At 40.2% G+C, this 23,683-nt stretch overlaps 1 protein-coding gene across 8 annotated transcripts in view; it reads left to right on the forward strand.

Moving 5' to 3' along the window:
* Positions 1-19,463, forward strand: part of TAPT1 (transmembrane anterior posterior transformation 1) — a 75,561-nt gene extending 56,098 nt beyond the window's left edge. For 6 of the 8 annotated variants that reach the window (XM_049886450.1, XM_049886451.1, XM_049886452.1 and 3 more), the window contains 7 exons: positions 997-1,077; positions 1,849-1,958; positions 3,813-3,872; positions 4,248-4,316; positions 7,148-7,224; positions 16,364-16,524; positions 18,208-19,463. In XM_049886450.1, the coding sequence (XP_049742407.1) occupies positions 997-1,077; positions 1,849-1,958; positions 3,813-3,872; positions 4,248-4,316; positions 7,148-7,224; positions 16,364-16,524; positions 18,208-18,437 (788 nt within the window). In that variant the 3' untranslated portion in view covers positions 18,438-19,463. The other 2 variants (XM_049886456.1, XM_049886455.1) reach the window with 2 other exon arrangements.
* Positions 19,464-23,683: the final 4,220 nt, after the last annotated feature.

The following is a 23,683-nucleotide window of genomic DNA, read 5'->3' on the forward strand; positions in this document are numbered from 1 at the left end:
ATCCTTATATTCTAAAATTGCATTTGTCTACCAGGATTTATCCAGCACTCATCCGTCAGTTTCTTGTACCATGGTGACTTGTATGTTGCTGTGATGGTGGAAGCTATGCCACTGGTATTTCAAATACCAGCAGGGTCACCCATGGTGGACAGGTTTCAGCAGAGCCTCCAGACTAAGGCAGAATAGGAAGAAGGAACTAGCAATCTACCTCTAAAAATATTGGCCAGTGAAAACTTTATGAATATCAGTGGAACATTGTCTGGTATAGTGCTGGAAGATGAACCCCTCATGTTGGAAAGCACTCAAAATACTACTGGGGAAGAGCTGCCTCCTCAAAGGAGAGTAGACCTTAATGAGGTGGGTGGATCCATCAGCTTGGACCAGAAGTAATAGATGGTGCCCAACTACCACCATGACCTCCCTGACAGGAAACACAACAGAGAGTCCCTGACGGAGCAGAAGAGATAGCAACTAGGATCACATAACAATGTGTATATAAATTTTTGTATGAGAAACTAACTTGAATTTAATTCATGGGAACTGAATTTCTCAATGTATCTTTAACTGAAATTCTGTAGAATTATTCAGAAAGCCGCATAAGCATGTGAGCTAAACAGATTAGACAAAGAAGTGTATTTGTTGCTAACCCTTCTTGTGTTTTACTCGTTGCTTCTGTTTTTTCTTCTGTACAATGAAAATAGTTGTTCATTTTTTCCAGAGGTTTCTGGGGGAATCCGGTGACCTAGCCTAGGAAGACTGATGATTTGACTATTTTTTGAAATTTATAGAAAACTGGAATTTCCATGCTAGAATTAGTTTGACAAAAGAAGTCAGCAACTTAACCGGTGTAGCAGCATCTTATATGTGTAATAGTGTATTTATTTTACAGATATTTTATACACAGTATAATAATTTCGTAATGTTCTGACTAAAAGAAAGAACCACTATGGAGGCATTATGAAGGCATTATAGTACTTCTGTGATTTTTTTCCCCAGATATCAAGGAGCGGTTCACAAATTATGTGCTTTTGCTAATAGTGTGTCTAAGAAACATGGAACAATTTTCTTGGAATCCAGGTAACTAACTCTTAACGAATACAGTGTCTTGTAATTTTACTCTTGAACCAAAAATCATTCTTTTATATGGGCTGAAATAAATATTGCCGAAAGTCCAGAACTTCATTGTTTGGGAGTGGAAATGCCATTTTCCATAGAATTGATAGAATACATTCTCTGTGATACGCCACTGTGTTAGTCTCCTAGGGCTGCCATAACAAAATACCACAAAGTGGGTGGCTTTAAAGGACAGAATTTTGTTTTCTCACAGCTCTGTAGGCCAGAAGTTGAAATTCAGAACATCATCAGGGCTACGCTCTCCTTGTAGACTTGAGGGGAAGATCTTCTTGTCTCTTTGAGCTTCTGTAGCCCCCAATGTTTCTTGGCGTTTCTAGGCTTGTAGAGGGACCTTCGCATGCTGTCTTCCCCTGTGTGTGTGATTCTGCATCCTTGTCCCCTTTTGTAAGACACCCCTCAGAAGGGATTAGGATTAGGATTCAGCCTACTCCAAGATGATTTCATGAAGGCAGGGGCTCTGCTCATGCCCGGATGCCACACTTGTAGCAGTGCGTGGCACATAGAAAGTGTTGGATAAACATTTGTTTAATTTGTTAAACAAATGCCATCTTTTGATAAAGATTATAATGTTATGATAGCTCTGTCATCCTTTATAGAAGATACTGTAGTTTTGCCTTCTGGAGAATTTCAGATTTCTGTGATTGCCTGTGGTACTGTGGAATCCATTCACATTAAGAGATTTAATTATCTTTCTTTTATTCCTGAACTTTGTAGATCATCTCTGGGTGTTATTTCCAGATGTCTGTATGGTGATTGCATCAGAAATTGCTGTGGACATTGTAAAACATGCTTTCATCACCAAGTTCAATGACATTACTGCTGATGTATGTATTTTAATAAGCAATTCAGTGTCTAAAGTTGACTTTTCCTCCTTAATATTAGAATACCAGGTTTAGGTTTGCTGCATCTATGTAGACAATAGATTACTACTGTTTTAAAGTCAAAAAACCCCATTGCCGAAAAGTTAGAATTACAATTTTAAATTTTTGAAAATTATTTTACTCCTGGAATTATTTTATTTCAGTATCAAAGAGTCCTAGTTCCATGTTCTTAGGTGACGTGTAGATCAGCCACTGGTTGAGTTCAGAGTGTCAGTTAACTCAAGATCATTATTGTTATACTATCATAGTGTGTTCACTTAAAGTTTTTTAAATCACATTGTTTCTTTAAAAAAAAAAAAATTAGACTATCAAAATTTTTCTCTCTGAGTATATTTACTTATTTTAGATTTTGTTTGGTGAAAATGTACACAGAAAAAACATAAACTAACTCAGCACTTTCTACATGTACAGTGACATTAATTATATTTTTCAAGTTGTGCAACCATTCTCACTGTCCTTTTCCAAATTATCCCACCACGTTTAAGATGAACTCACTGTCCCCTAGGCGTCTCATCTAACCTTTCAAGTTGCTGTCTTCAATTTGATCACATAGATAATTCTTCAAAAGAGCATAGTGCTCAAGGTAGATATTCTTTACTCATTAAGCTCAACTATTGTTTGGTTTAAAGATGACTTCAGGGGATAGTTTAAGGTTTAAAGATTACTCAGGGCAGTAGTTTCAGGGGAGTGGAGAGGTTCCATCCAATCTGGCTAGTTTTCTAAATATATTTAAAAACTGAATTTTTTTCCTGTGATCATGAATAAGTTCCTGATAAGTTCTAGAAGACAAGATCCTCGTATTTTTCTGGTGAAAATATTTGATGAAACATGACGAGATTTGTTTTATATTGTAGTCAGATATTCTGTAGACCTTCCGGAAATGGGTATGTGGCTGTAGGCTAATTGTATATAAAACGGAAGAGAGTCTCCTAGCACATTCCTCAGGCCTACTCCAGTCCCCAAATGGATATTAGTGTCAGTGTTTCTGGATTTTACTGGGTTGTGCTTTTACTAAGTCTTGTGGTACTTATTGTTTTATTTCACAAGGCAAAAAATGGAAATCTAATGCAGTTGCAACTGCTACAATGCAATTAATTGATTATGAGTTTCTGAAGGCTTTAATATATTTCAATAAAATATAATTTGGGACGTTTTTGTAAAGCACTGGTAGAGTGATTTCCCCCTTTACTCTCTTCCTCGATGCAGAGTGATCCTCTTTTCATGGATCCATCTTCTCTGCATCTAAAGTAAAAATTCAGAGGCTTGATTCAGATGCTGAGGGAATTTTTTAGTGGAAATGACAATTTACAAGTACCTTCACGACTACTACATTTCCTCACTCAGGTCTATATCTTGCTTAGTATTTGTTTTTCTAAGAAGGCATTGTTGTGGTTTGATGTACAGTAATAATAATTTTTAAACTGTTCATCTGATTTAAAACATTTTAAATTATTTTGTGTATATTACACTTCTTAAAATAACCGCTTCTCCCAAAATCCTGAACTCGCAGCATCGTAATCATTGAATATTTCTCCCTTTTATAATTAGGAAGGAGAAACCTCCAAAAGCCTGTGAATGTAACAGTTCAGGAGTGGGCATAGAGGCTGAGGCTGTGTGTCACCCTTAGTGTAGAAAAACTGATAGAGAAGCGACTCCTAGATGGCGGTGAAAGGCTTGGAGAATATTTTGTTCCTGGTGAATTACATACACAGAGCACTTTTACCTGCAAAGTCTGAACCCTTACGTATCATATATTCGCACTGTATTACTTAATATCTCGTTCTTATTTGTCTGTAGGTCTACAGCGAATACAGAGCCAGCCTTGCTTTTGACCTCGTTAGCAGCCGACAGAAAAACGTGAGCGTTATATCAAAACCGTAGTGGGAATTCAGCTAGACGGTGGTTTAGCTCCAGCATGCTGGCTACATACACTTATCTTCCTGCTTATCTCTGTTCTGTACACTAAATGTTACAAATTAACAGTAACACTTAACACATAAAACACTACATGACTTTTGTGGCCTTGTAGTAGTTAGGCGACTTTGTATTTAAAACTTCTTAGGAATAGTTAGATTTTCACATTGTTTTACTCAGTCGCATGAGAGGTACCAGGTTCTCTTCTTGCTCGTGGCCTCACCTGTGGAGAACATGTGCTGGGGTCGAGTCAGCAGTACTTTTTAAATGTTGTTTAAACCCCGTAAGTCGGAATCATTTTCTCCTTTCTCTCTCCAGGCCTATACTGATTACAGTGACTCTGTGGCACGGAGGATGGGGTTTATTCCTCTTCCACTGGCTGTATTAGTAAGTCCATACTTTCTTTACCTTTTTAGGATTGAAATAACCATAGTTATAAAATATTAGTAAATGAATTATCAGTAAGTTTCTTTACAAAAGGACATGATATAAAAATAAAAGGTAAATGACTTAGCAGAAAAATTTGTTGTAAATGATAGCATTATCCTTTTGGACTTTGAGCCACCCAGTAGATAAGCGATCTCAAGGAACTGCGTAATGTAATAGCTTTCAAAACAATGAGAATACTCTTTTTTGCTTATTCATATGGCAAAGATCTTTTGGTTTTTAATGGCAATACCTGGTGGTGGGCCTTGATGTGGCCACTGTAATACCTGCCTGGTGGAAATATAAATTATTCCAACATTTTTGGAGGGTAATTTGACAGTATTATACTTTGACCCAGTAACTCCAATTATAGGAGTTTATCTTAATAAAATAGTTATAAAAGGCACGTAATAATTTATGGGCAAGGGTATACATCACAATGGCATTTATGGTAGTAAAAATTTAGAAACAAACTAAATAGGTTAAATAAATTATGGTTTATCCAAATGAAGAAATATTGCATATCTATTGTAATAACTACATTTTTTTAAATTTTCTAAATTTTTTACAATGAAAATTTCTACTGATGTACTTAGAAACTATCATATATTTCTAAAGTTAAAAATACCTCTGAAACTTACTAAATCAACCAAAACAATTTTCATCAATGTGGAGTATTTTAATGAATTGTTTACTACAGCCTTGCAAATAGTTACTAGCCCACATCGAGGCTGTGGTAATATTAAGATTTGTTGACTGTACGTGTATTTGATTATGTTCCTTCTTGCCTACTTATTCTCACATCAAAACAGATGCAACCATCTTTTTGCCTGAAAGGCATCTAAAGTTCTACTACAGACACAAAGTCTCATGGAAGTCAGCTAAGAAAAGTATAAAGATGTTGTAAGTCGTACTACCTGTATTTTAGAACACCTTGCCTAACATTTTTAGCTGATGGAGGATTAATAGGTTTAGTGTTACTTAAACTTCAGCCTGACTCTCCAGATAACCTCCTAAATATTTTCAATTATGTTAATTACTTTATCATATAATAATAGAGTTTTCTCTTATTTGGGAAAAGGAACTACTAGAATTGTGGAAAAGGGGATTTTAAAGAGTAAAATTATTTGTTAAAGGTTTAAGAGTTTGGATGAAACAGAGTATTAAGTTTTTTCTACATTTGCTTTCCACACCTGGAAACATGATATGAACAGTTTGAGGACAAACCTAAGTTTGCCTGACTGATTTAAAACAAGAAAAAATGGATTGATTGAGTGGTTGGGTGAAATATGGCCTTTCTTTGCCAAATAATAATTGATTTGTCTACTGACCCATTTGCCAGAAAACTCTGGCCATAATTATATTCTTTTTAACTTAGTATTTTTAAATTTTCCTCAGGTCTTTGTTTTGTTCTTTAAATGAATGTTTATGGTTGTTATACCACAAGATATAAACTTAATAATTTATTAACAAAAACACTTCCTGTATTTTCAAAATACAGGAAAACTTCCTGTATTTTCAAAGGAGATTATTTAATTATGCAATGATCTGGCGGGTTTTCTTTTGCAGTACTTTTCTCACAGAGCTTCAAAGTGGCGCCATAGCTTTGGTAGACAGACATCTGGGAGCCCTGAGGAATAAACCAAGGCCTCAGTAATCAAGTTAATTCTTTAGTTAAGGCACAAGGATTATAAAGTTTCCTTCTAAATGTTACCTTAGGTCCTTAAAAGAATTTGTATCCAAAAAAAAATTAAAGAAATCATATATTAAGGTCTGTTGGAAATTAGACTTTGGGCTTATGTATCTTAAAATTGCCTGGTATTACACTAGATAACAAGCAAATCTCTTAAGTCTTAAATATGAAATTGGTTTGTTTTCATATTAATGAATAAAATCCCAGAATCACATTAACATGTCATTTCCGTTTTAGAGATTTGAAACAGATGAAGGATTCCATTCAGTATTTTTCATAGTGAAACTTTATTCCCCCTTCTCCTCCTAATTGTTCTTTTGTTTAAAGCTTATTTAAAATATCTTTTAAATCGTATGTTATGATAAGTATTTGATACACACTGTCTGGGTACAGATAATGTGTAAACATTGCACCTTGATAGGTCCCAACAGATTTATTCAGCAGACTGTGTCACTCGTGTATTTCTGTGAAATAAGTAAGAAAGTAGGTGTTTGACCATAACATCCAGAAGAGACAAAACTGGCTTGAGCTTTAAGTAATTAATTCTGTAATAGTATTTAATTTTTTTAAACGGTACAAACCTCCTACAGTTCCCTTTTCTCTGTGCTCCCTGCAAGTCTTTGGAGGTTATTAAGAAGCCAAGACCAAAAAAAAAAAAAAAAAGGCAGGAGTAAGGGAAACGCCCACTAAATATTTTTAGCTCTAGCAAGGAAGTGTGTAGCAAGAATTCGTTTGTACTTTCCAGAATAATTTTCCATTTTAAAAATCGCTGATTTGCATCTCCCTTAGGTCCAAGTAAATGTACCCTTCATGAACTCCGTCTAGTATCTGACTCCAGGGCGTCAGAGAGGCAAACGTGTACATTTGCCATGGTGTCCTAGCTTTGCCTGAGCAAATCCAAATCTGTCACCATCAGGCAGATTTTGATATGAATGGGCAAATCCAGGACTGCCCACGTGGGTTTAGACAGAAGCCACAGGTGTGTGCCTAAAGTGTTAAAATTAGCTTGGAGAAATCTTTTGTTTCAGTATTAACTAATAACTCTGTGGTTGTATGTTTTGTTTGTGTGTCTCTGTTGTTTTGGTTTGTTTCTGGCTAGCTCATCAGAGTTGTAACAAGCTCAATTAAAGTGCAAGGAATCCTGTCTTATGCCTGTGTCATACTCTTCTATTTTGGGTAAGATGAAATATTCTTTTTTTGAACAGCTTTATTGAGGTATTACTGACATACAATAAACTGTACATATATAATTGGTAAGTTTTGATATATGTATACACGATGAAAACGTCGCCACGATCAAGAAAATGAACATACCCATCACCTGCAGAAGTTCCCTCACGGCCCTTTGTCATACGTTCCTCCGTCCATACCCCCAACCCCCGCCCCCAGATAAACATGGATCTGCTTTCTGAACACCCATTTGCATCTTCTCTGTAAACGAAATCATATAGTATGTACTCTTTTTTTTTTTTTTTTTGGTATGACTTCTTTCATTCAACATAATTATTTTGGGATTTACCCATGTTGGCGCATATAGCAATAGCTCATTCCTTTTTATTGCTGAGTAGTGTTCCATTGTATGGATATACCACTTTGTTTATCCATTCACCTATAATAGACATTCGAGTTGCTTGCAGTTTGGGGTTACTACAAATAAAGCTGCTCTGAACAGCCTTGTTAATTTTAGGGGTGGTTGTATGGTTTCATTTTTCCTAAGAAAATACCTGGGAGTGTAATGGCTGAGTCAGAGTGTAAGTGGATGTTTAATTTTTTTTCCTAAATTTTATTTATTTTTTTGTTGTTGTTGACAATATACATAGCAAAAGATATACCAGTTGAACAGTTTCTATATGTACAGTTTATTGACATTGATTACCTTCTTCGAGTTGTGCAAGCATTCTTACCCTCTTTTTCTGACTTATTCCTCCCTTATTTACATAAACTCACTGCACCCTAAGGTACCTGTATAATTTTTCAAGTTACAGTTGTCAATTTGATCCCATATAGATAATTCTTAAAAGAGCAGAATGCTCAAGGCAGGCATTTTTTACTAGTTAAGTTAAACTATTGTTCAGTTTTAAGATGAGTTCAGGGGATATTTTTGGTTTAAGGTTTAAAGATTATCTCAGGGCAGTAGTTTTAGGTATTCATCCACCCTCCATAGCTCCAGAAAGTCTTGAGTCCATGAGAATTTTAATTTCCATTTTGCAATTCGCACTTTTGATCAGGATTCTTCTATGGAATCTTTGAGCAAAATGTTCAGTCATGGTAGCCAGATACCATCTAGTTCTAGTCTCATGGCAAAGGAGATAGTTGTTAATGGAGGCAAGTAGCTATACATTCCATATCTTCTCTTCCTAACTGTCTTTCTTCCTCTGTTGCTCCAGCCAAATACAACCAATTGTGCCACTTGCAAGCTTTTAAGAACCCAGGCATTACGCAGTGAACTAAGAGGTAGAACAAGCACTGAACACTTTATTAGGGCAATTAACAGGAGTGTCCTGTGAAGCTATGACCCTAAACCAAGGAACTAAATCCCATGAGGTTTTTGTTTGTACATAAGCAGCCTCAGCAGCTATTCATTTTTTTTTGTCATTGTAAATCTATCACACAACTTTTTCTTACTCAACTTTTTACAGGTGTAAAACTTAATGACAGCAATTACAATAACTGGCTAGTGTACTAGCTTAATCAATGTGATTTTTCCATCACCGTTAACCCCCCTTTTCCCCATCCCTCCCACCCCCGTAACCACTATTAAACTTTGGTCTCTATATTTGTCTGTTCTTGTCTTTTTATATAAGTGAGGTCATGTAATATTTGTCCTTTTGTGGTTGGCTTATTTCACTCAGCATAATGCCTTCAAGCTCCGTACATACTGTAGCATGTATCAAGGCTTCATTTCTCTTACTGGCTGAGTAGTATTCCATTGTATGTATGTACCACATTTTGTTTATCCATTCATCTTTTCATGGGCATTTAGGTTGTTTCCGCCTCTTGGCTATAGTGAATATTGGTGTATAAGTCTCTTTTTGAGTCTCTGCTTTCAAGTCTTTTGGGTATATACCTAAGAGTGGAATTGCTGGGTCATCTGGTAGTTCTATTTTTAGTTTTTTGAGGAACTGCCACACTTTTTCAGTAATGGTAGTACCACTTTGTATTCCTACCCGCAGTGGATAAGAGTTCCAATTTCCCTACATCCTCACCAACATTTGTTACTATTTTTTTTAACCTTAGCCATCCTCCTAGTGGGAGTGAAACGCTATCTCATGTGTTTTTGATTTGCGTCTTTCTGATGACTAATAACACTAAACATCTTTCATGCGTTTGGTCACCATTTGAATGTCTTCTTTGGTGATATGTCTGTTCAAGTCCTTTGTCCATTTTATGATTGGCTTATTTTTCTGTTGTTAATTTGTGGAAGTTTTATATATATTTTGGTTTTTAGATTCTTGTCATTTATATGGTTTCTGAAGATGTTCTTACAGCTGGTAGCTTGCCTTTTCACTTTTTTGATGAACAAAAGTTTTTAATTTTTGTGAGGCCCCATTTATTTATTTTGTCTTTTGCTGTTTGTGTTTTTGTTATTATATTAGATAATCCATTATTGAAAGCTAGGCCTGACAGTATTGCCCCTGGTTGTTTTCCTAAGAATTTTGTGGTTTTAGTTTGCATGTTTAGGCCCTTAATCCATTTTGAATTTTTGTGTATAGTGTGAGGTATGGGTCCTGTTTCATATTTCTGCATGTGGAGATCCAGTTTTCCCAGCATCATTTATTGAAGAGATTCTTCTTTTCCTATTGAATGGACTTACCACCCTTGTAAAAAATCAATTGGCCATAGATGTGTGCGTTTATTTCTGGACTCTCAATTCTATTCCATTGTTCTCTGTGTCTATTGTTATACAAGTACCAGGCTGTTAGGATCACTGTCGTGGTGTAGTATGTTTTAAAATCAGAAAGTTTGAGTCCTTCTGCTTTGTTCTTCTCTTTCAACATTATTTTAGCTATTCAAGGCTTCTTGCCATTCCATATAAAGTTGAGGATTGGTTTTACTATTTCTGTGAAGAAGGCTTGGAATTTTGATCAAAATTATGTTGAATATATAGACTGCCTTGTATAGTATTGACATCTTAACGATTAAGTCTTCCAATGCATGAACACGGAACATCTTTCTGTTTATTTAAGTCTTCTTTAATCTCTTTCAGCAGTGTCTTTTAGTTTTCATTATATAAGTCTTCACATCCCTGGTTAGATTTATTCCTAGGTATTTTATTCTCTTAGATGCTATTGTAAATGTAATTGTTTCCCTAGTTTCCCTTTCAGATTTTTCAGTGCCGATGAATAAATAGAAGGAGCTCTGGTGGCACAGCAGTTAAGAGCTTGACTGCTAACCAAAAGGTCAGCAGTTCGAATCCACCAGCTGCTCCTTGGAAGCCCTCTGGGGTAATTCTACTCTGTCCTGTACGGTCACTATGAGTTGGAATCAACTCGATTGTGGTGGGTTTGGTTTTTGGTTTGGTGTATAGAAACCCGACTGATTTTTGTTTGTTGACTTTGTACCCTGCAACTTTGCTAAATTCCTCTATTAGCTCTAGACATTTTCTTGTGAATTCTTTGGGATTTTCATTTGTAGGATATCATCTGTGAATAGAGATACTTTTACTTTTTTAATCTGGATACCTTTGATTTTTCTTGTCTTATTGCTTTGGTTAAGACTTATAATACAATATCGAATAGAAGTGGTGAGAGCAAGCACCCTTGTCTTATTCCTGGTTTCGAAGGGAAAGCTCTCAGTCTTTCTCCATTAAGTGTAATGTTTGCTGTTGGCTTTTCAGATATGCCTTGAATCATATTGAGGAATTTCCCTTCTGTTGCAATCTTCTTAAGGGTTTTCATCAAGAAAGGGTGTTGGATTTTATCAGATGCTTTTTCTGCATCAGTAGAGATGGTCATGTGGTTCTTTTCCTTTGTTCTATCGCTGTGGTTTATTATGGTGATTGGCTTTTCTAATGTTGAATCATCCCACTTGGTCACAGTGTATGACTGTTAATATGCCGTTGGAGTCTATTTGCTAGTATTTTATTTTATTTTTATTGTGCTTTAAATGAAAGTTACAAACCAAGTCAGTCTCTCATACAAAAACTTAAATACACCTTGCTGTGTACTCCTAGTTGTTCTCCCTCTAATGAGACAGCACACTCCTTCCCTCAGCTCTCTATTTCCGTGTCCATTCAGCCCGCTTCTGATCTCCTCTGCCCTCTCATTTCTTCTCCAGACAGGAGCTGCCCACATAGTCTCATGTGTCTACTTGATCCAAGAAGCTCACTCTTCACCAGTACCATTTTCTATCCCATAGTTCAGTCCAATCCCCGTCTGAAGAGTTGGCTTTGCGAATGGTTCCTGTCTTGGGCTAACAGAAGGTCTGGGGACCATAACCTCTGGGGTCCTTCTAGTCTCAGTCAGACCATTAAGTCTGGTCTTTTTACAAGAATTTGAGGTCTGCATCCCACTGCTCTTCTGCTCTCTCAGGGGTTCGCCGTTGTGTTCCTTTGGTAGTATTTTGTTGAGGAGTTTTGCATCTGTATTCATAAGAGATACTGGCCTTTAGTTTTCTTTTCTTGTGGTATCAGTCGACTCGACGGCAGTGATTTCAGTGGTTGGTATCTTAAGATGAACTATTCTTGAATATATTTTTATTATGCAGTAAAGTATAAATGTAAGATGTAATGAAAGTTAAGATCACCCAAATCATACTACTCCCACTTACTCTCTTAACAGTGTGTACTACACACCCAAGTGGATTTGTGACCTGATTAAATGCTGATTAAATTAAGTACACTGTTATCTGGTAGTAGTATTAATAGTACTTTATATCTTTTTTTTTAATTGTACTTTAGATGAAGGTTTACAGAACAAACTAGTTTCTCATCAAATAGTACACACGGTATATGACGTTGGTTAACAATCCCATGACATGTCAACACTCTCCCTTCTCAGCCTTGGGTTCTCTATTACCAGCTGTCCTGTTCCCTCCTATCTTCCAGTCCCTGCCCCAGGGCTGGTGTGCCCCTTTAGTCTTATTTTGTTCCGTGGGACTGTTCAATCTTTGGCTGAACGGTGAACCTCAGGAGTGGCCTCACTACTGAGCTGAAAGGGTGTCCGGGGGCCATACTCTCAGGGTTTCTCCAGTGTCTTGTCAGGCCAGCAAGTCTGGTCTTTCTTTTGGAGTTAGAATTTTGTTCTACATTTTTCTCCAGTTCTGTCTAGTTGTATTGGACTCAGTCTGGTGGAGGCTGTGGCAGATGTGGTCCAAGGACACTACTTGGGTTTCAACGGGGTTATGGCATGACCTGAGGCGTGCTTTGAAAAGGTGGCCCAGTCTGAGGTGTGAGGAATGACTAAGAGACAGTGGAAACCAAGAGGCCAGTTGGATTTGTTTTGCTCCTATACTGTTTTATTCCATTTGTAGCACAAGAAAAAAAGTGATATGATTCTATCATGTTTCTGTCATCTGCATTTATAAATACGATGTTTTAAGTACACTTGCAATAGTATGTTATGTGTACTGTTTATGATATCCCCATATAATTTTCTCATAGATAAGATTAAATTATTATTTCTTTAATCTCAGATAAAATCTAGTAGATATAAAAAGGTGTGATGTTATATTTAAAAAAAGCTTAGGTAGCAACAAAATAATTGCTTACTAACATCGAGTACATAGGGTATACCGTAGTGTTTTTGCTGTTAGTTTTTCTCCAGAAGTAGCCCAGCCCAGCTATAGATTTGATTACTGCTTACAGTGAGCCGTGGCAGTTATGCTCAGAAAGTGGTGATCTGTGAGAGGGGCTGGAACTGCAAGTCTCTCTCAGAAGGAAAATGGTGGGGCGAGAATAAGCACACCAGTCGCAACTTCAGCTTCAGCCGTCAGTTCACTCAGAATCTTCCTGTAAGATGAGGCCTGGTTTCTAGGATATCTGTTCTGTGGTGTCCCCTGTTGTTTGTTTTGAGTGAGTTCACTACGTTTTGTTGTGCCCGGTGCCTGGCACGCTGCCTGGCACAGGGCCAGCATTCAGGAAGCCTCTGTGGAGGAGGACGGGAGCAGTCACCATCAGTGTCTGCCCTTTCCCGCTCTCCACAGATTCCTGAGTTGTTAGCATGCTCCCCAGCACCTTCAGCACCCATCTTGGGCCCTCACCCTGCAGAGGTGTGTTCAGGAAGTGTGGCTGATTTCAGCGTTAGCTATCTAAGATACCATTTCGATCAGATTGTATACCATTTCCTGTTGTCCATTTGGATGAACATATAAATCTTTTATTAGGGTGTGACTCTTTTCAGTGTCTTGGCATTAAAAAACACTGAGCCTTCCTTTCCTGGTTCTTAACCCGCCCTTTGGAATTCTTCCTAGCATTGCCCTTGAGTTTCAATTAGTACTGCTATAATTGCTCCCATTTTCATTTAACCAGCTAATTGTTGTATTTTTCTTATGTCATAAACAGGCCAGGAGGTAAAATATGTGTGCCACACCTGGAAACCCTTGCTTGGTTATAATTCCTGTGGGTAATACACTCAGGTGGACGTGCTTTCATCTGAGTGACTAGGAATCCCACAGCCACTCACCCCAGCCCTGTCCTCGCTTGTCTCACCCCTCTCCTACTTTGTCTTCCTTCTCTACAGACAGCCCAGCAGGCAGGTCTGCTCCCTGGCCTTTGCCGTCTGCTGATTTATTTCAATTGTCCTCAAATTATCCTCTGTCTTCCTTCAGAATCTTTCTCAGAACCACCTTGCCCATGAAGCGTTTTCTGTTCACCGACTGCCAAACCCAGGACTCTCCCTCAGCAAAAACAGTTCAGCCCTGCCCTCAACATAAGATGCTGTGCTTTTTCCCCACCACATCCAGTGTTAGTCTCTTTCCCTCAGACTTACCCTTTTTTTTTAATAATAATATTTTATTGTGTTTTCAGTGAAAGTTCACACAGCAGATTAGTTTTCTGTTTGACAATTTCTACACAAATTGTTTAGCAACGTTAGTTACATTTTTCACAGTGTGTCCACATTCTCTCTGATTGCATTCTGGTTGCTCTGATTCCAGTACTCCAGGGTTTCCCTCACTTTTTTTTTTTTTTAAGTATTTTATTGTGTTTTTGGTGAAAGTTCCCTCAGACTTGCTGACTGGGGCGGAAGACCTGCTGGCCTGAGCCCTTATGAGCCGCCTGACAGCTGCTCAGTGGGCACTGCTCCGAGCCGGTGCTGGTCTAGCGCTGACCTAGCATTCTGAGGAAGAAAGACAGACAAGTCCCGTCATATTGTAGCTTAAATTCTAGTGGGAAAACTAGACAACAACCAGAAAAACACTGGTGGTTGACAGTGTTATGAAGAAAACTGAGGTGGAGGAAGGAGACGGAGAATGACCATGGTGGCTTCTTAGAAAAGGAAGGCAGGGGACCTCTCTGTGCACTGACAGCTAAGTGGAAACCGATGCAGAGTGAGGGAGAGAGCCATGCAGGTAGCCCGGAGGAAGGAGCGCGGGCAGCTGGAGCACAACTGTCCAGGTGGGAGAAGATCCCCTTGCAGGGCCTGGCAGGCATGGGAGGGCCCTTGGGGTTCATCTCTGAGGAGAGGGCTAGGATTGGAATCAAGAGACCTGGTTTGAAATGCCTGCTAGACGTCACCTAGGCACTGCTGAGAAAACAATGGAAGGTGTGAGTGAGGAATTCCAGGAAAAGCTGGGCCTGGAGGTCAAGTGGGGAGCCTTCTGCACAGGCTACTGCAGCCCTGGGGCTAGGAGCTCTTCCCCTCCAGGTCTTAGTTTTCGGAGCAGAGAGGCTGAGGGATAGTTCCGGAAGCCCATTTGCCCCTTGCTTTAACCTTCTTCCAGGCCCCTCCTCAAACTTGCCTTCAGTGACTTGTAATTTCATGTGATTCCTAGGGTTTCATCTCTGGCATTACTTACTTCAAAGCTGGTGTCGAGATTATTGGTCCTCTGTCATTTAAGGTCTCTATAGGTGGAAACCCTGGTGGTATAGTGGTTAAGTGCTATGGCTGCTAACCAAGGGGTCAGCAGTTCGAATCTGCCAGGCGCTCCTTGGAAACTCTATGGGGCAGCTCTATACTCTGTCCTGTAGGGTCGCTATGAGTCAGAATCAACTCAATGGCAGTGGATTTGTTTTTGGTATAGGTGGGTTGATACCAGTGTGAGATTTTTCTTTCCAGCAGTTTTTGCCAGATTTATATCAAATGCCTTAAAATGTTGTGTAACTTTTTACCCAGAAATTTCACGTCTTTAATTACAGCTATCTAGAAATTTCTCTTAAGGAAATCCAGATTTAACTCCAATGCATAAAGTGAAACATTATGGGACCATTTAAAACATCGTCAGTGAGGAACATATACTGATTTGGAAAAACACTCGTGTTAAAATAACAACAGCAATAATAAAATAACAGAATTGATTAGCATTTCTATGTGTCAAGCACTGTTCCAAGCCATTCCTGAATCGTCCGTCTCCTTTATGGATTAACCGGTTAAGTAGTGTGCCCACGTCCACACAGGTGCTAAGCAGTGGAGTCAGGATTCAGACTCCAACACTGGGCCCTGGAGTCTAAACTCTGGCTCATAACCCACACCCTTCATCTTACAGTCTGTGTCATGTAGCCGTTTCTGTACAGTGGAGGGTGCAGATAGAGGTGTACTCTTAGCAGAAGCACGTAAGGATAATCTACCAAATGTCAACAGTGATTGTCACTGGGATGTGGAATTCCAGGTTGTTTTCTTTTTCATCCATCTATCTTTTCTAAATGAATTTGTTTTGCAATAAGAGAATTGTTGTTAGGTGCCATTGAGTCGATTCCAACTCATAGCGACCCCATGTGACAGAGTAGAACTGACCCATAGGGTTTTCTAGGCTGTAATCTTTGCGGGAACAGATCACTAGATCTTTCTTCCAAGGAGCCGCTGGGTAGGTTTGAACCTCCAGCCTTTCAGTTAGCAGCCAGACACTTAGCTGTTACACCACCAGTGTTATTTTAGTGTGAGGAAAAATTTTTCACTGGTGTGATTTCTTCTGATCCATCAGAACTGTGGGGATTATGAGAATTCTCTTTTTCATGGTGAAGAAGCTTCAAGGCAATCAGGCTCTGAGCAAGGAAGGCTGTGTGCAAGGAATTTGTAATCTGAAGCCCAGGGCTTCTGACTCCTGGGCCTTTCTCTCCTCACCATTCCCCACTGCTTTCTCAGGAGCATATGTAGGAGAGCACGCTCACAAGGTTTGGGGAAATGACAGCAGGGGTTGTGTGTTCTGTTTCTGGTTTTAGGTTGATATCCCTGAAAGTACTTAATAGCATTGTGCTATTGGGAAAATCATGCCAATATGTGAAGGAAGCCAAAATGGAAGAAAAGTTGTTCCACCCTCCCCCAACCAGCACTCCGGGCAAACCACACAGTAAATCACAGAACAAAAGTAAATCCCCTCAAGGTATGTTGGATTCTTTTCATCACTTCTCTGAATGGTTTTCTGAGAGTTAATTGTTTATCTGAACTCTATGTAATAAAAATCTATTCAATCAGTTTGACAATGCTTTAAAATTTCAGTTTCAGTTTTTTTTTTTATTGTTAGATTGCATCACAGATACACTCGACATAGTGCTCTGAGTTTTTACATTTATTCATTCATTGTTCCACAAATGATTATTGAGCACTTATTATATGCCATGTCTCAGTGATACAAAAACAACAAAAAAAAATAGCTGGCATTGAGTGTATTTCAACTCACGGTGACCACATGTGTGTCAGAGTATAACTGTGCTCCGTAGGGTTTTCAGTGGCTGCTTTTTTGAAAACAGATCACCAGCCTTACTTCTGAGGCACCTCTGGGTAGACTCAAACCACCAACCTTTTGGTTAGCAGCTGAATGCATTAATAGTTTGTGCTACCCAGGGACACTCTAGAGGATACAGTGGTGATGTCACTGCCCTCATGGGGCTTATTCTAGACAGAGGGGTGGAAAGAGAGATAATAAACTGGTGGATATACACTATGCCGAGTGGCAGTAAGTGCTGTAGAGGAAAATAAAGCCAGTTAAGGGGAAAGCCAATAAACAGGAGTCAGGGTCTCTACAAGGAGATGCCCCTGAACTGAGCCTAAGGACGGGAAGCAGTGAGCCTTGTAGGCAGGAGCAGCCTGGCAGAGGACCCGGCACTTAGAGAGGCTCCAAGGCAGGAGCAGACTGGGCCTGTTGAAAACAAGAAAGGCCAGGAGGCTGGAGCAGACTAGACAGAGGCCCAAGAGGTTGTACAGAGCCAGTCACGCAGGGAAGGACCTGGGCTTTTGTTCTCAGGGGGGCGGGCTTTATGCAGAGGAGTGACATGCTCACGCGTACATTTTAAGAGAATAATTCTCAGGCTTTGTGGAAAATAGATTCAAGAAGGGCAAACACAAATACCAAGCCCGGGGCAGAGGCTGCCGACTCAGAGCAGGGCAGTTGTGGTGTAAGAGGGAAAGCAGACCGGCTCTGGAGAACTCTGGAGAGCACGGGCTTGCTGGTGCACAGGTTGTAGGTGTGAGAAAAGAGCTTAAGATGGTGCCAGGGTTGCTGGCCTGGAAGCACTGGAAGAAGAACTGCAACAACTGACTTAAGTTTTGTCGTTAGATGGCAGGTCCCTATTCACATAGGTGTTTATTTATGTGACTTTTAGCCTAAATGGTTTATTTTTAAGTGTATGGAGTAGCTGTGTGCCAAGTAATATATGAGGTGCTGAAGAGACAAAGGTAAATGGGTCATGGCCCTGCCCTTCAGGGCTCATAGACTGATGGGGAGACAGCCCGATGGTTAGTCCACACGGCTGTCTGAGGGTGTGGAGGGGCAGGAGCGGTGTTCTCCTGAAGTAACCCTTGAAGGGCGAGAAGAAATAAAGCAGCAGTGAAGTCCTGGAGGCATGGAAGGGCATCCAGTGGGCTCCAGACCCCAGAGTGCTGAGGGTCCCTGGAAAGGGGTAGGAGAGGGGACTTGAGGTGGGCAAGAGCCGCATCCTGGGGGGAGGCCATGCTGGTTGTGCCTACTGCTACAGGGAGCTAAAATACAGCAAAATAAAAACAGGAAGAGTCGCTTCCAAGGTGGGAGGACATCCTTTCGTAAATAAATGGATATCTTCTTCCACAGGCCTTGCCACTGAAGAAACCCTCTCTGCTTCAGTCACCAGCCAGCCTACTCATCCAAAGGAGAACGTTATCCCACTCCTTGTGACAAGCAATCCTGACCAGTTCCTGACCACTCCAGACGGTGATGAGAAGGACATAACACAGGAAAATTCCGAATTGAAACACAGATCCTCAAAGAAAGACCTGTTAGAGATAGACAGGTTTACAATTTGCGGAAACCGGATTGACTGAACCTGGTGGCCACTGCGCCAGAGACACGGAGTCTCGGGCTGCAGACGCGGTGCCGCCAGGACGGACAGATGGGAAAAGTGGCACTTAAATATTTATTTAAAAACTTAAATTATTAACGGCGAGCAAATATTAGTATCTTTCTTCCAGCAGTGTGGTTGGGGCCAAGGTCCAGTCACAGAACAGCAGCGATCTCCAGCTTTGACTTCTGGGGTGATTTGGTGGATCACGGAGACTTCTGCCTGCTGGCCAAGCAGCAGCGGCACTTCGGGGACCCGGTGGAAGCAGCATCAGAATCACGTGTGCTTTGTCCGTCGTCCTCGAGGCCTCTTCAGTATCAGGATATACCTGGAAAACTGTGAAACTCAGACCATGACATGATCTTTCCAGTCTCACACTATTTTCACAGTTTTCAAACTTTACTGCATCTGCCAAAGCATTAAAAGAAAATTACTAAACATAAGTCGAGAAACGTTCTGACCCCTACAATAATCCTTGCAGATGTATCTGAATTAATCAGAATAAAAGGCTACTTTAAATAAGATGTGATACATAGCATTTTATAGAAACACAAAAACCCGAAGCCATTTAGTTTATTTTGTAAAAAAAAAAATCTGTTAATGAAGTTATGCATCACTGAGAAAATGTTTCCTGATTTTTCCGTTGACTCTTTAAAGCAGAAGCTGAGCTGTGTGTTGTTCAATTGCTGTGGCTAAAATAGATGCCCTTACAAGGGGGCATTTTCTGTACTGCAAAAGCAGAGCCTGTTAACTTTCAGGTAGGGTTAACTGGTTTTCTGTAAGTTTAATTGCTTCATAAATTGTCACAGCTAAAAGGATTTGAACAGGCTGGAGAATTGCCAGTGTACAGAATTCAGAGGCGTCAGCTTTCACTGGGTTTTTTCAGTAACCATTTTAAAGTATATATCCCAAGTAGATTGAGCAACACCGTCTTGGGCTTATCAAATGCAATTGGCTTTCTGTTTGGAGCATTGTTGGTGTGTCTGTGTTGGGAGTGGGGTCTGTATGGGGGTGGGCTCTGTATGGGGGTGGTGACTGGGATGTGCCTGTGGTGGGGGTGTGGGCGGGTTCCTGCTGAGAGAGCACTTTGTGTGAAAGTCCCTGGGTGTGCTGAGGAGTTCTGTCTAGATGCTGGGAACAGCAACCAAAAGTTGCATTTTGGTTTCGTTCAAGATCCGGATTCCATTTAGGCTTAATGACTAGTTTGTGGCCTACAGGGTAGGACGAGTTATTTTCCATCACATTTTACTTGAGAAACCTTTCTGCATTTTATAAACATCTTACATTTACAACTTCTGTTTCCAGAACTGTCCAGAAGATATTGTTACTGTTATTTTTTCTTTTTCTTTTTTGGTGCTTTGATTTTGAAGTTCAGCTCTTGTATGTGCAGGTGTTTCAGGCATATGCTAGGCAGAAAGTAAATTGGAGTCAATTTGTCTGTTTCCTGGGTGAAATATAAAGCAGTCTAATGCTTCAGCTTGTTCATTTGAAATACAAAAGTGAATTTTCATGCTTGGTATTATGCTCAGGTAGGGCAAAGGCAAAAATTGTTTGCAGATGCTCCTAGGAGATCAGAAACTATTTCAAGTGAAAAATGAAAAGACTTTGATTGTTCTGTGTATGTTTCAATAATTCCATTTTGGAATTATTATTTTCTCCATCTCCTCTTTCATCAACAAGAGGAACATTGCCCGCAGCGAATGGGAACAATTTGAGGAAAGCTTTGCCAGGCATAGGCCTCCCTGATCAGAGCAAGAACATAATTTGGGTGTGTGTTTCAGTCCCGCTTGAATTCTCCTGTCTCTGTGCTGTCATGTTGGGAAGATTTTTGTTTCCTTTGCAGATGCTGTAGGGAGTCTGGGACGATGTTCACGTCCATTTCTTCTGTTACAATGGCATTCAGTACTAATTTTCTAAGTGCATCTTGTGTGAAACTCAATAAATTCAATTTTGTAATCTTTTCTAAAAAGGTCACTGGATTTATTTTGATGATATTTACCGTTACATTTGGTGAAGTGCACTTCCCACGCTTTAATGAGAATTTACTTCTAATTTTCAAGTGATAGGGCTGTCTTAATTTTGTTAATTCTTTTGATCTTAATGGTGCAAAAATGTTTCATCTGATTTTTTGAAAAAAAAAAATGGCTGGGCTTTGATTAAAGACCATGTAATAACTGTCAGCAAATGAAGTTATTTGCATTTTACAGGTATTTTGACTGTCACACAATCTGATTTTTACATCTGGGTTCAAGCTCAAGACAGTGCTTCAGTTTAAAAAGTACCTATGTGGGATACAACATAGGTCAGACCCATATTAGCTTTTCCTTTGGAATAAATACCAAGTGTCATTCATGAGCTTTATTAAAATTTCTTATGGACATTGGCCAGCATTTAGACTTTATATTCAGTGTGTATAAACATATGAGCCCTGGTAGTACAATGGTTAACAGCTTGGCTGCTAACTGAAAGTTTGGCCGTTCAAACCCACCCAGCAGATCTGTGACTAAAAAGACCTGGTGATCTGCTCCCATAAAGATTACAGCCTAAGAAGCCCTATGGGGCAGTTCTGCTCTGTCACATGGGGTCACTATGAGTCGAAATCAATTCAGCAGCACCTAACCACCCCTGCCATACATAGCATAGAAGAAACTTGGTATAATTAGATCCTCAAAATATATCCTGCAACTCGTGGTAACTCAGCAGAGGAAGAGTGAAAGTTACAAAATAATTTAAAATCACTATATTTTGCTGTGTTTTGATTTCATCCATCTATTTATTCTTTCAACAAAAATTTACTAACCCCGCCCCCGCTGTGTATCAGGAACTGTTCTGGATGCTGGGATCAGCCAGCCCTTCTGGGGCAGACAGAGCAAGCAAGTCAGCGAAATCATTTCTGCTGGTGACAAGTTGTATGATGACCAAGTGATCTCACAGATTATTTTAGTTCTGAAATAAATACAGTTCTTTAACCTTTAGGTAAATTGGATTTTGTCCCCTATTAAATTTGCTTAAAATAATTGTACAGCAGTTGGACAGTTTCTCCCTAGATGGTGAAGACTGCTGGAATCCATTCTCCTGTTCCATGCTGGCAGGAGTATAGCTGAGCACCTGGCTGCCTGGTGGGTGGCTCCATTCCCCAGGCCCTCTTGCTGTCTCATGTGGCCAAGTGACGTAATTCTCGGCCAGGGGGTGCAAGTTGAAAGGAACACATGCCATTCTCGGATCAGAGCCCTTAAGACAGTGGCTAGGCCTCTACCTTATCCCTTCTCTACCAGCTGGAACCCAGAGAAGGTGGCGGCCTTACCCAACCGTGCAGATCAACGCATGGTATCCAGAGGATGGGGGCACCACGGGAGGGAAGGAACCTGGGCCTGGATGCCCCTGTGGAGCACAGTGGCCTGTTAACTTGGAACACTCAGCTCAGACTGTACCCAAGAGAGAGAAACTTCTGAGATGCCTTTGCTTTTAAGCCACTGGATCTAGATCTGTGTTACAGCAGTTAAGCCCGTATTAACACACTAGGAAATCTGAAAGGGACTCTATATAAGATGCATTAGACCTAACTCTAAAAACGTGCTCCCCAAAATACTCTCTCTGGCTATCCATACCTACTATTTGTTCACAGGGAAAAGGGTATAGAACACTATGCCCTACTTACTCAGAGTTCAGACTCCCAGCACCCTGGGCGATCTTGAACTGAACATTAAACCTGGTAATTAATAGCAAAGCCCTATCTGTTTTTATACTCTTCTTTACCCAACTAATATGCATTGCCCCTATCTCTCAGGAAAGTGCTTGTATAGTAAGGGAGTGAATTACAAGCACAAACTAACAGCAAAGAGGAGTCAATAGAAATATCAAACAGGCAACAGAGATAAGGTCACCTGAGGGCTGTTCTTAATCGCTGTGGAGTGGGGCAACAGCGAAATGCTGCCAGGTCTTGTGCCATCTTCATAATCATTGGTACTATGTATATTTTCACCAAAAATAAAAATATTTTCTGGGTGAATAAATGTTGGAGCCGTTCTAGAGGGTGTGTGTTTGGCCTGCCTTGAAAAAAGAATAAGAATTAGATGGATAAGAAGGGAAAGGAAGGGCAAGCTGGCACGAACACAGGAGGAATGAGCACAGCAGGTCCGAAGCACAGGGCTCCCTCCACCCACTGGGTAAACGTCCAGTGCCTATTAAGTGCCAGCGAACATGCTGAGAACACAAGGGGAAGCAGCTTTAATCTTGGAAAGCTTTTCATGTCTTGCTAAGATTCTTGGGGATTGGGCAGAAGTGCATCAGTGGTAGAATTCTCACCTTTCCTGGTAGGTTCAATTCCCAGCCAGTGTACCTCAGGCACAGCCACCACCCACCTGCCAGTGGAGTTTTGCATGTTGCAATGACGGTGAACAGTTTGCAGCAAAGCTGCCAAACTAGGACTAGGAAGAAAAGCCTGGTGATCTACTTCCTAAAATCAGCGCTATAGATCACAACAGTCCGCTCAGAAAACAGTCACGGGGATGGCGTGGGACCAGGCATCATTTCATTCCCGTGTGCATGAGGTGGCCGTGAGTCAGGGCCAACTCAACGGCAGCTAACAAGAAGATTCTTGGACTTGATATCGTAGGCAATAGGGAAGATTAAGTGAAATTTCAAGTTGGATTGTTGTAGCTATCAAATGAGAAGATAAATGGAAAAAAAGTACTTTGCATACTATAAAATGTTAGGATAATCAGATCAATGTTTTAGAGAAAGTCTAGTGGTCTTACAAAGATTTACTATCAGATAGCTTTCACTGTTTTAGGATGATAGCACTGTTAAGCTCATTGTCTGCATTCTCTTATTTAATCTTTATATCTCTATGAAGTAAACACTGTTATTCCCCTTTTATAAGTAGAAAAACTGCACCTTACAAAGGTTAAGTAGCTTGCCCAAGATCATGCAGCTAGCAAGTAGCAGAGCGGAGATGTAAGGCCCCTGCCTGACTCCAAAGCCCGTGCTCTCAACCTCTGCGCTGAAGGCTATATGCAGAAGAGGAGAATTGGAGGCAAGGAGACTCTTGAGGTAACTGCGATGGTTCAAGCCAGAGTAATGAGGACTTGTAGAGGGGCAGAGGTGGTCCAGTGGTAGAATTCCCACCTTCCATGTGGGTGACCTGGGTTTGATTCCCGGCCAGTGTGCCTCACGCACAGTCATCACCTGTCTGGAGGTTTGTGTGTGGCTATTATGCTGACCAGGTTT

The sequence above is a fragment of the Elephas maximus genome, chromosome 5 (genome assembly GCF_024166365.1).
Source record: "Elephas maximus indicus isolate mEleMax1 chromosome 5, mEleMax1 primary haplotype, whole genome shotgun sequence".
NCBI classification, from domain to species: domain Eukaryota; kingdom Metazoa; phylum Chordata; class Mammalia; order Proboscidea; family Elephantidae; genus Elephas; species Elephas maximus.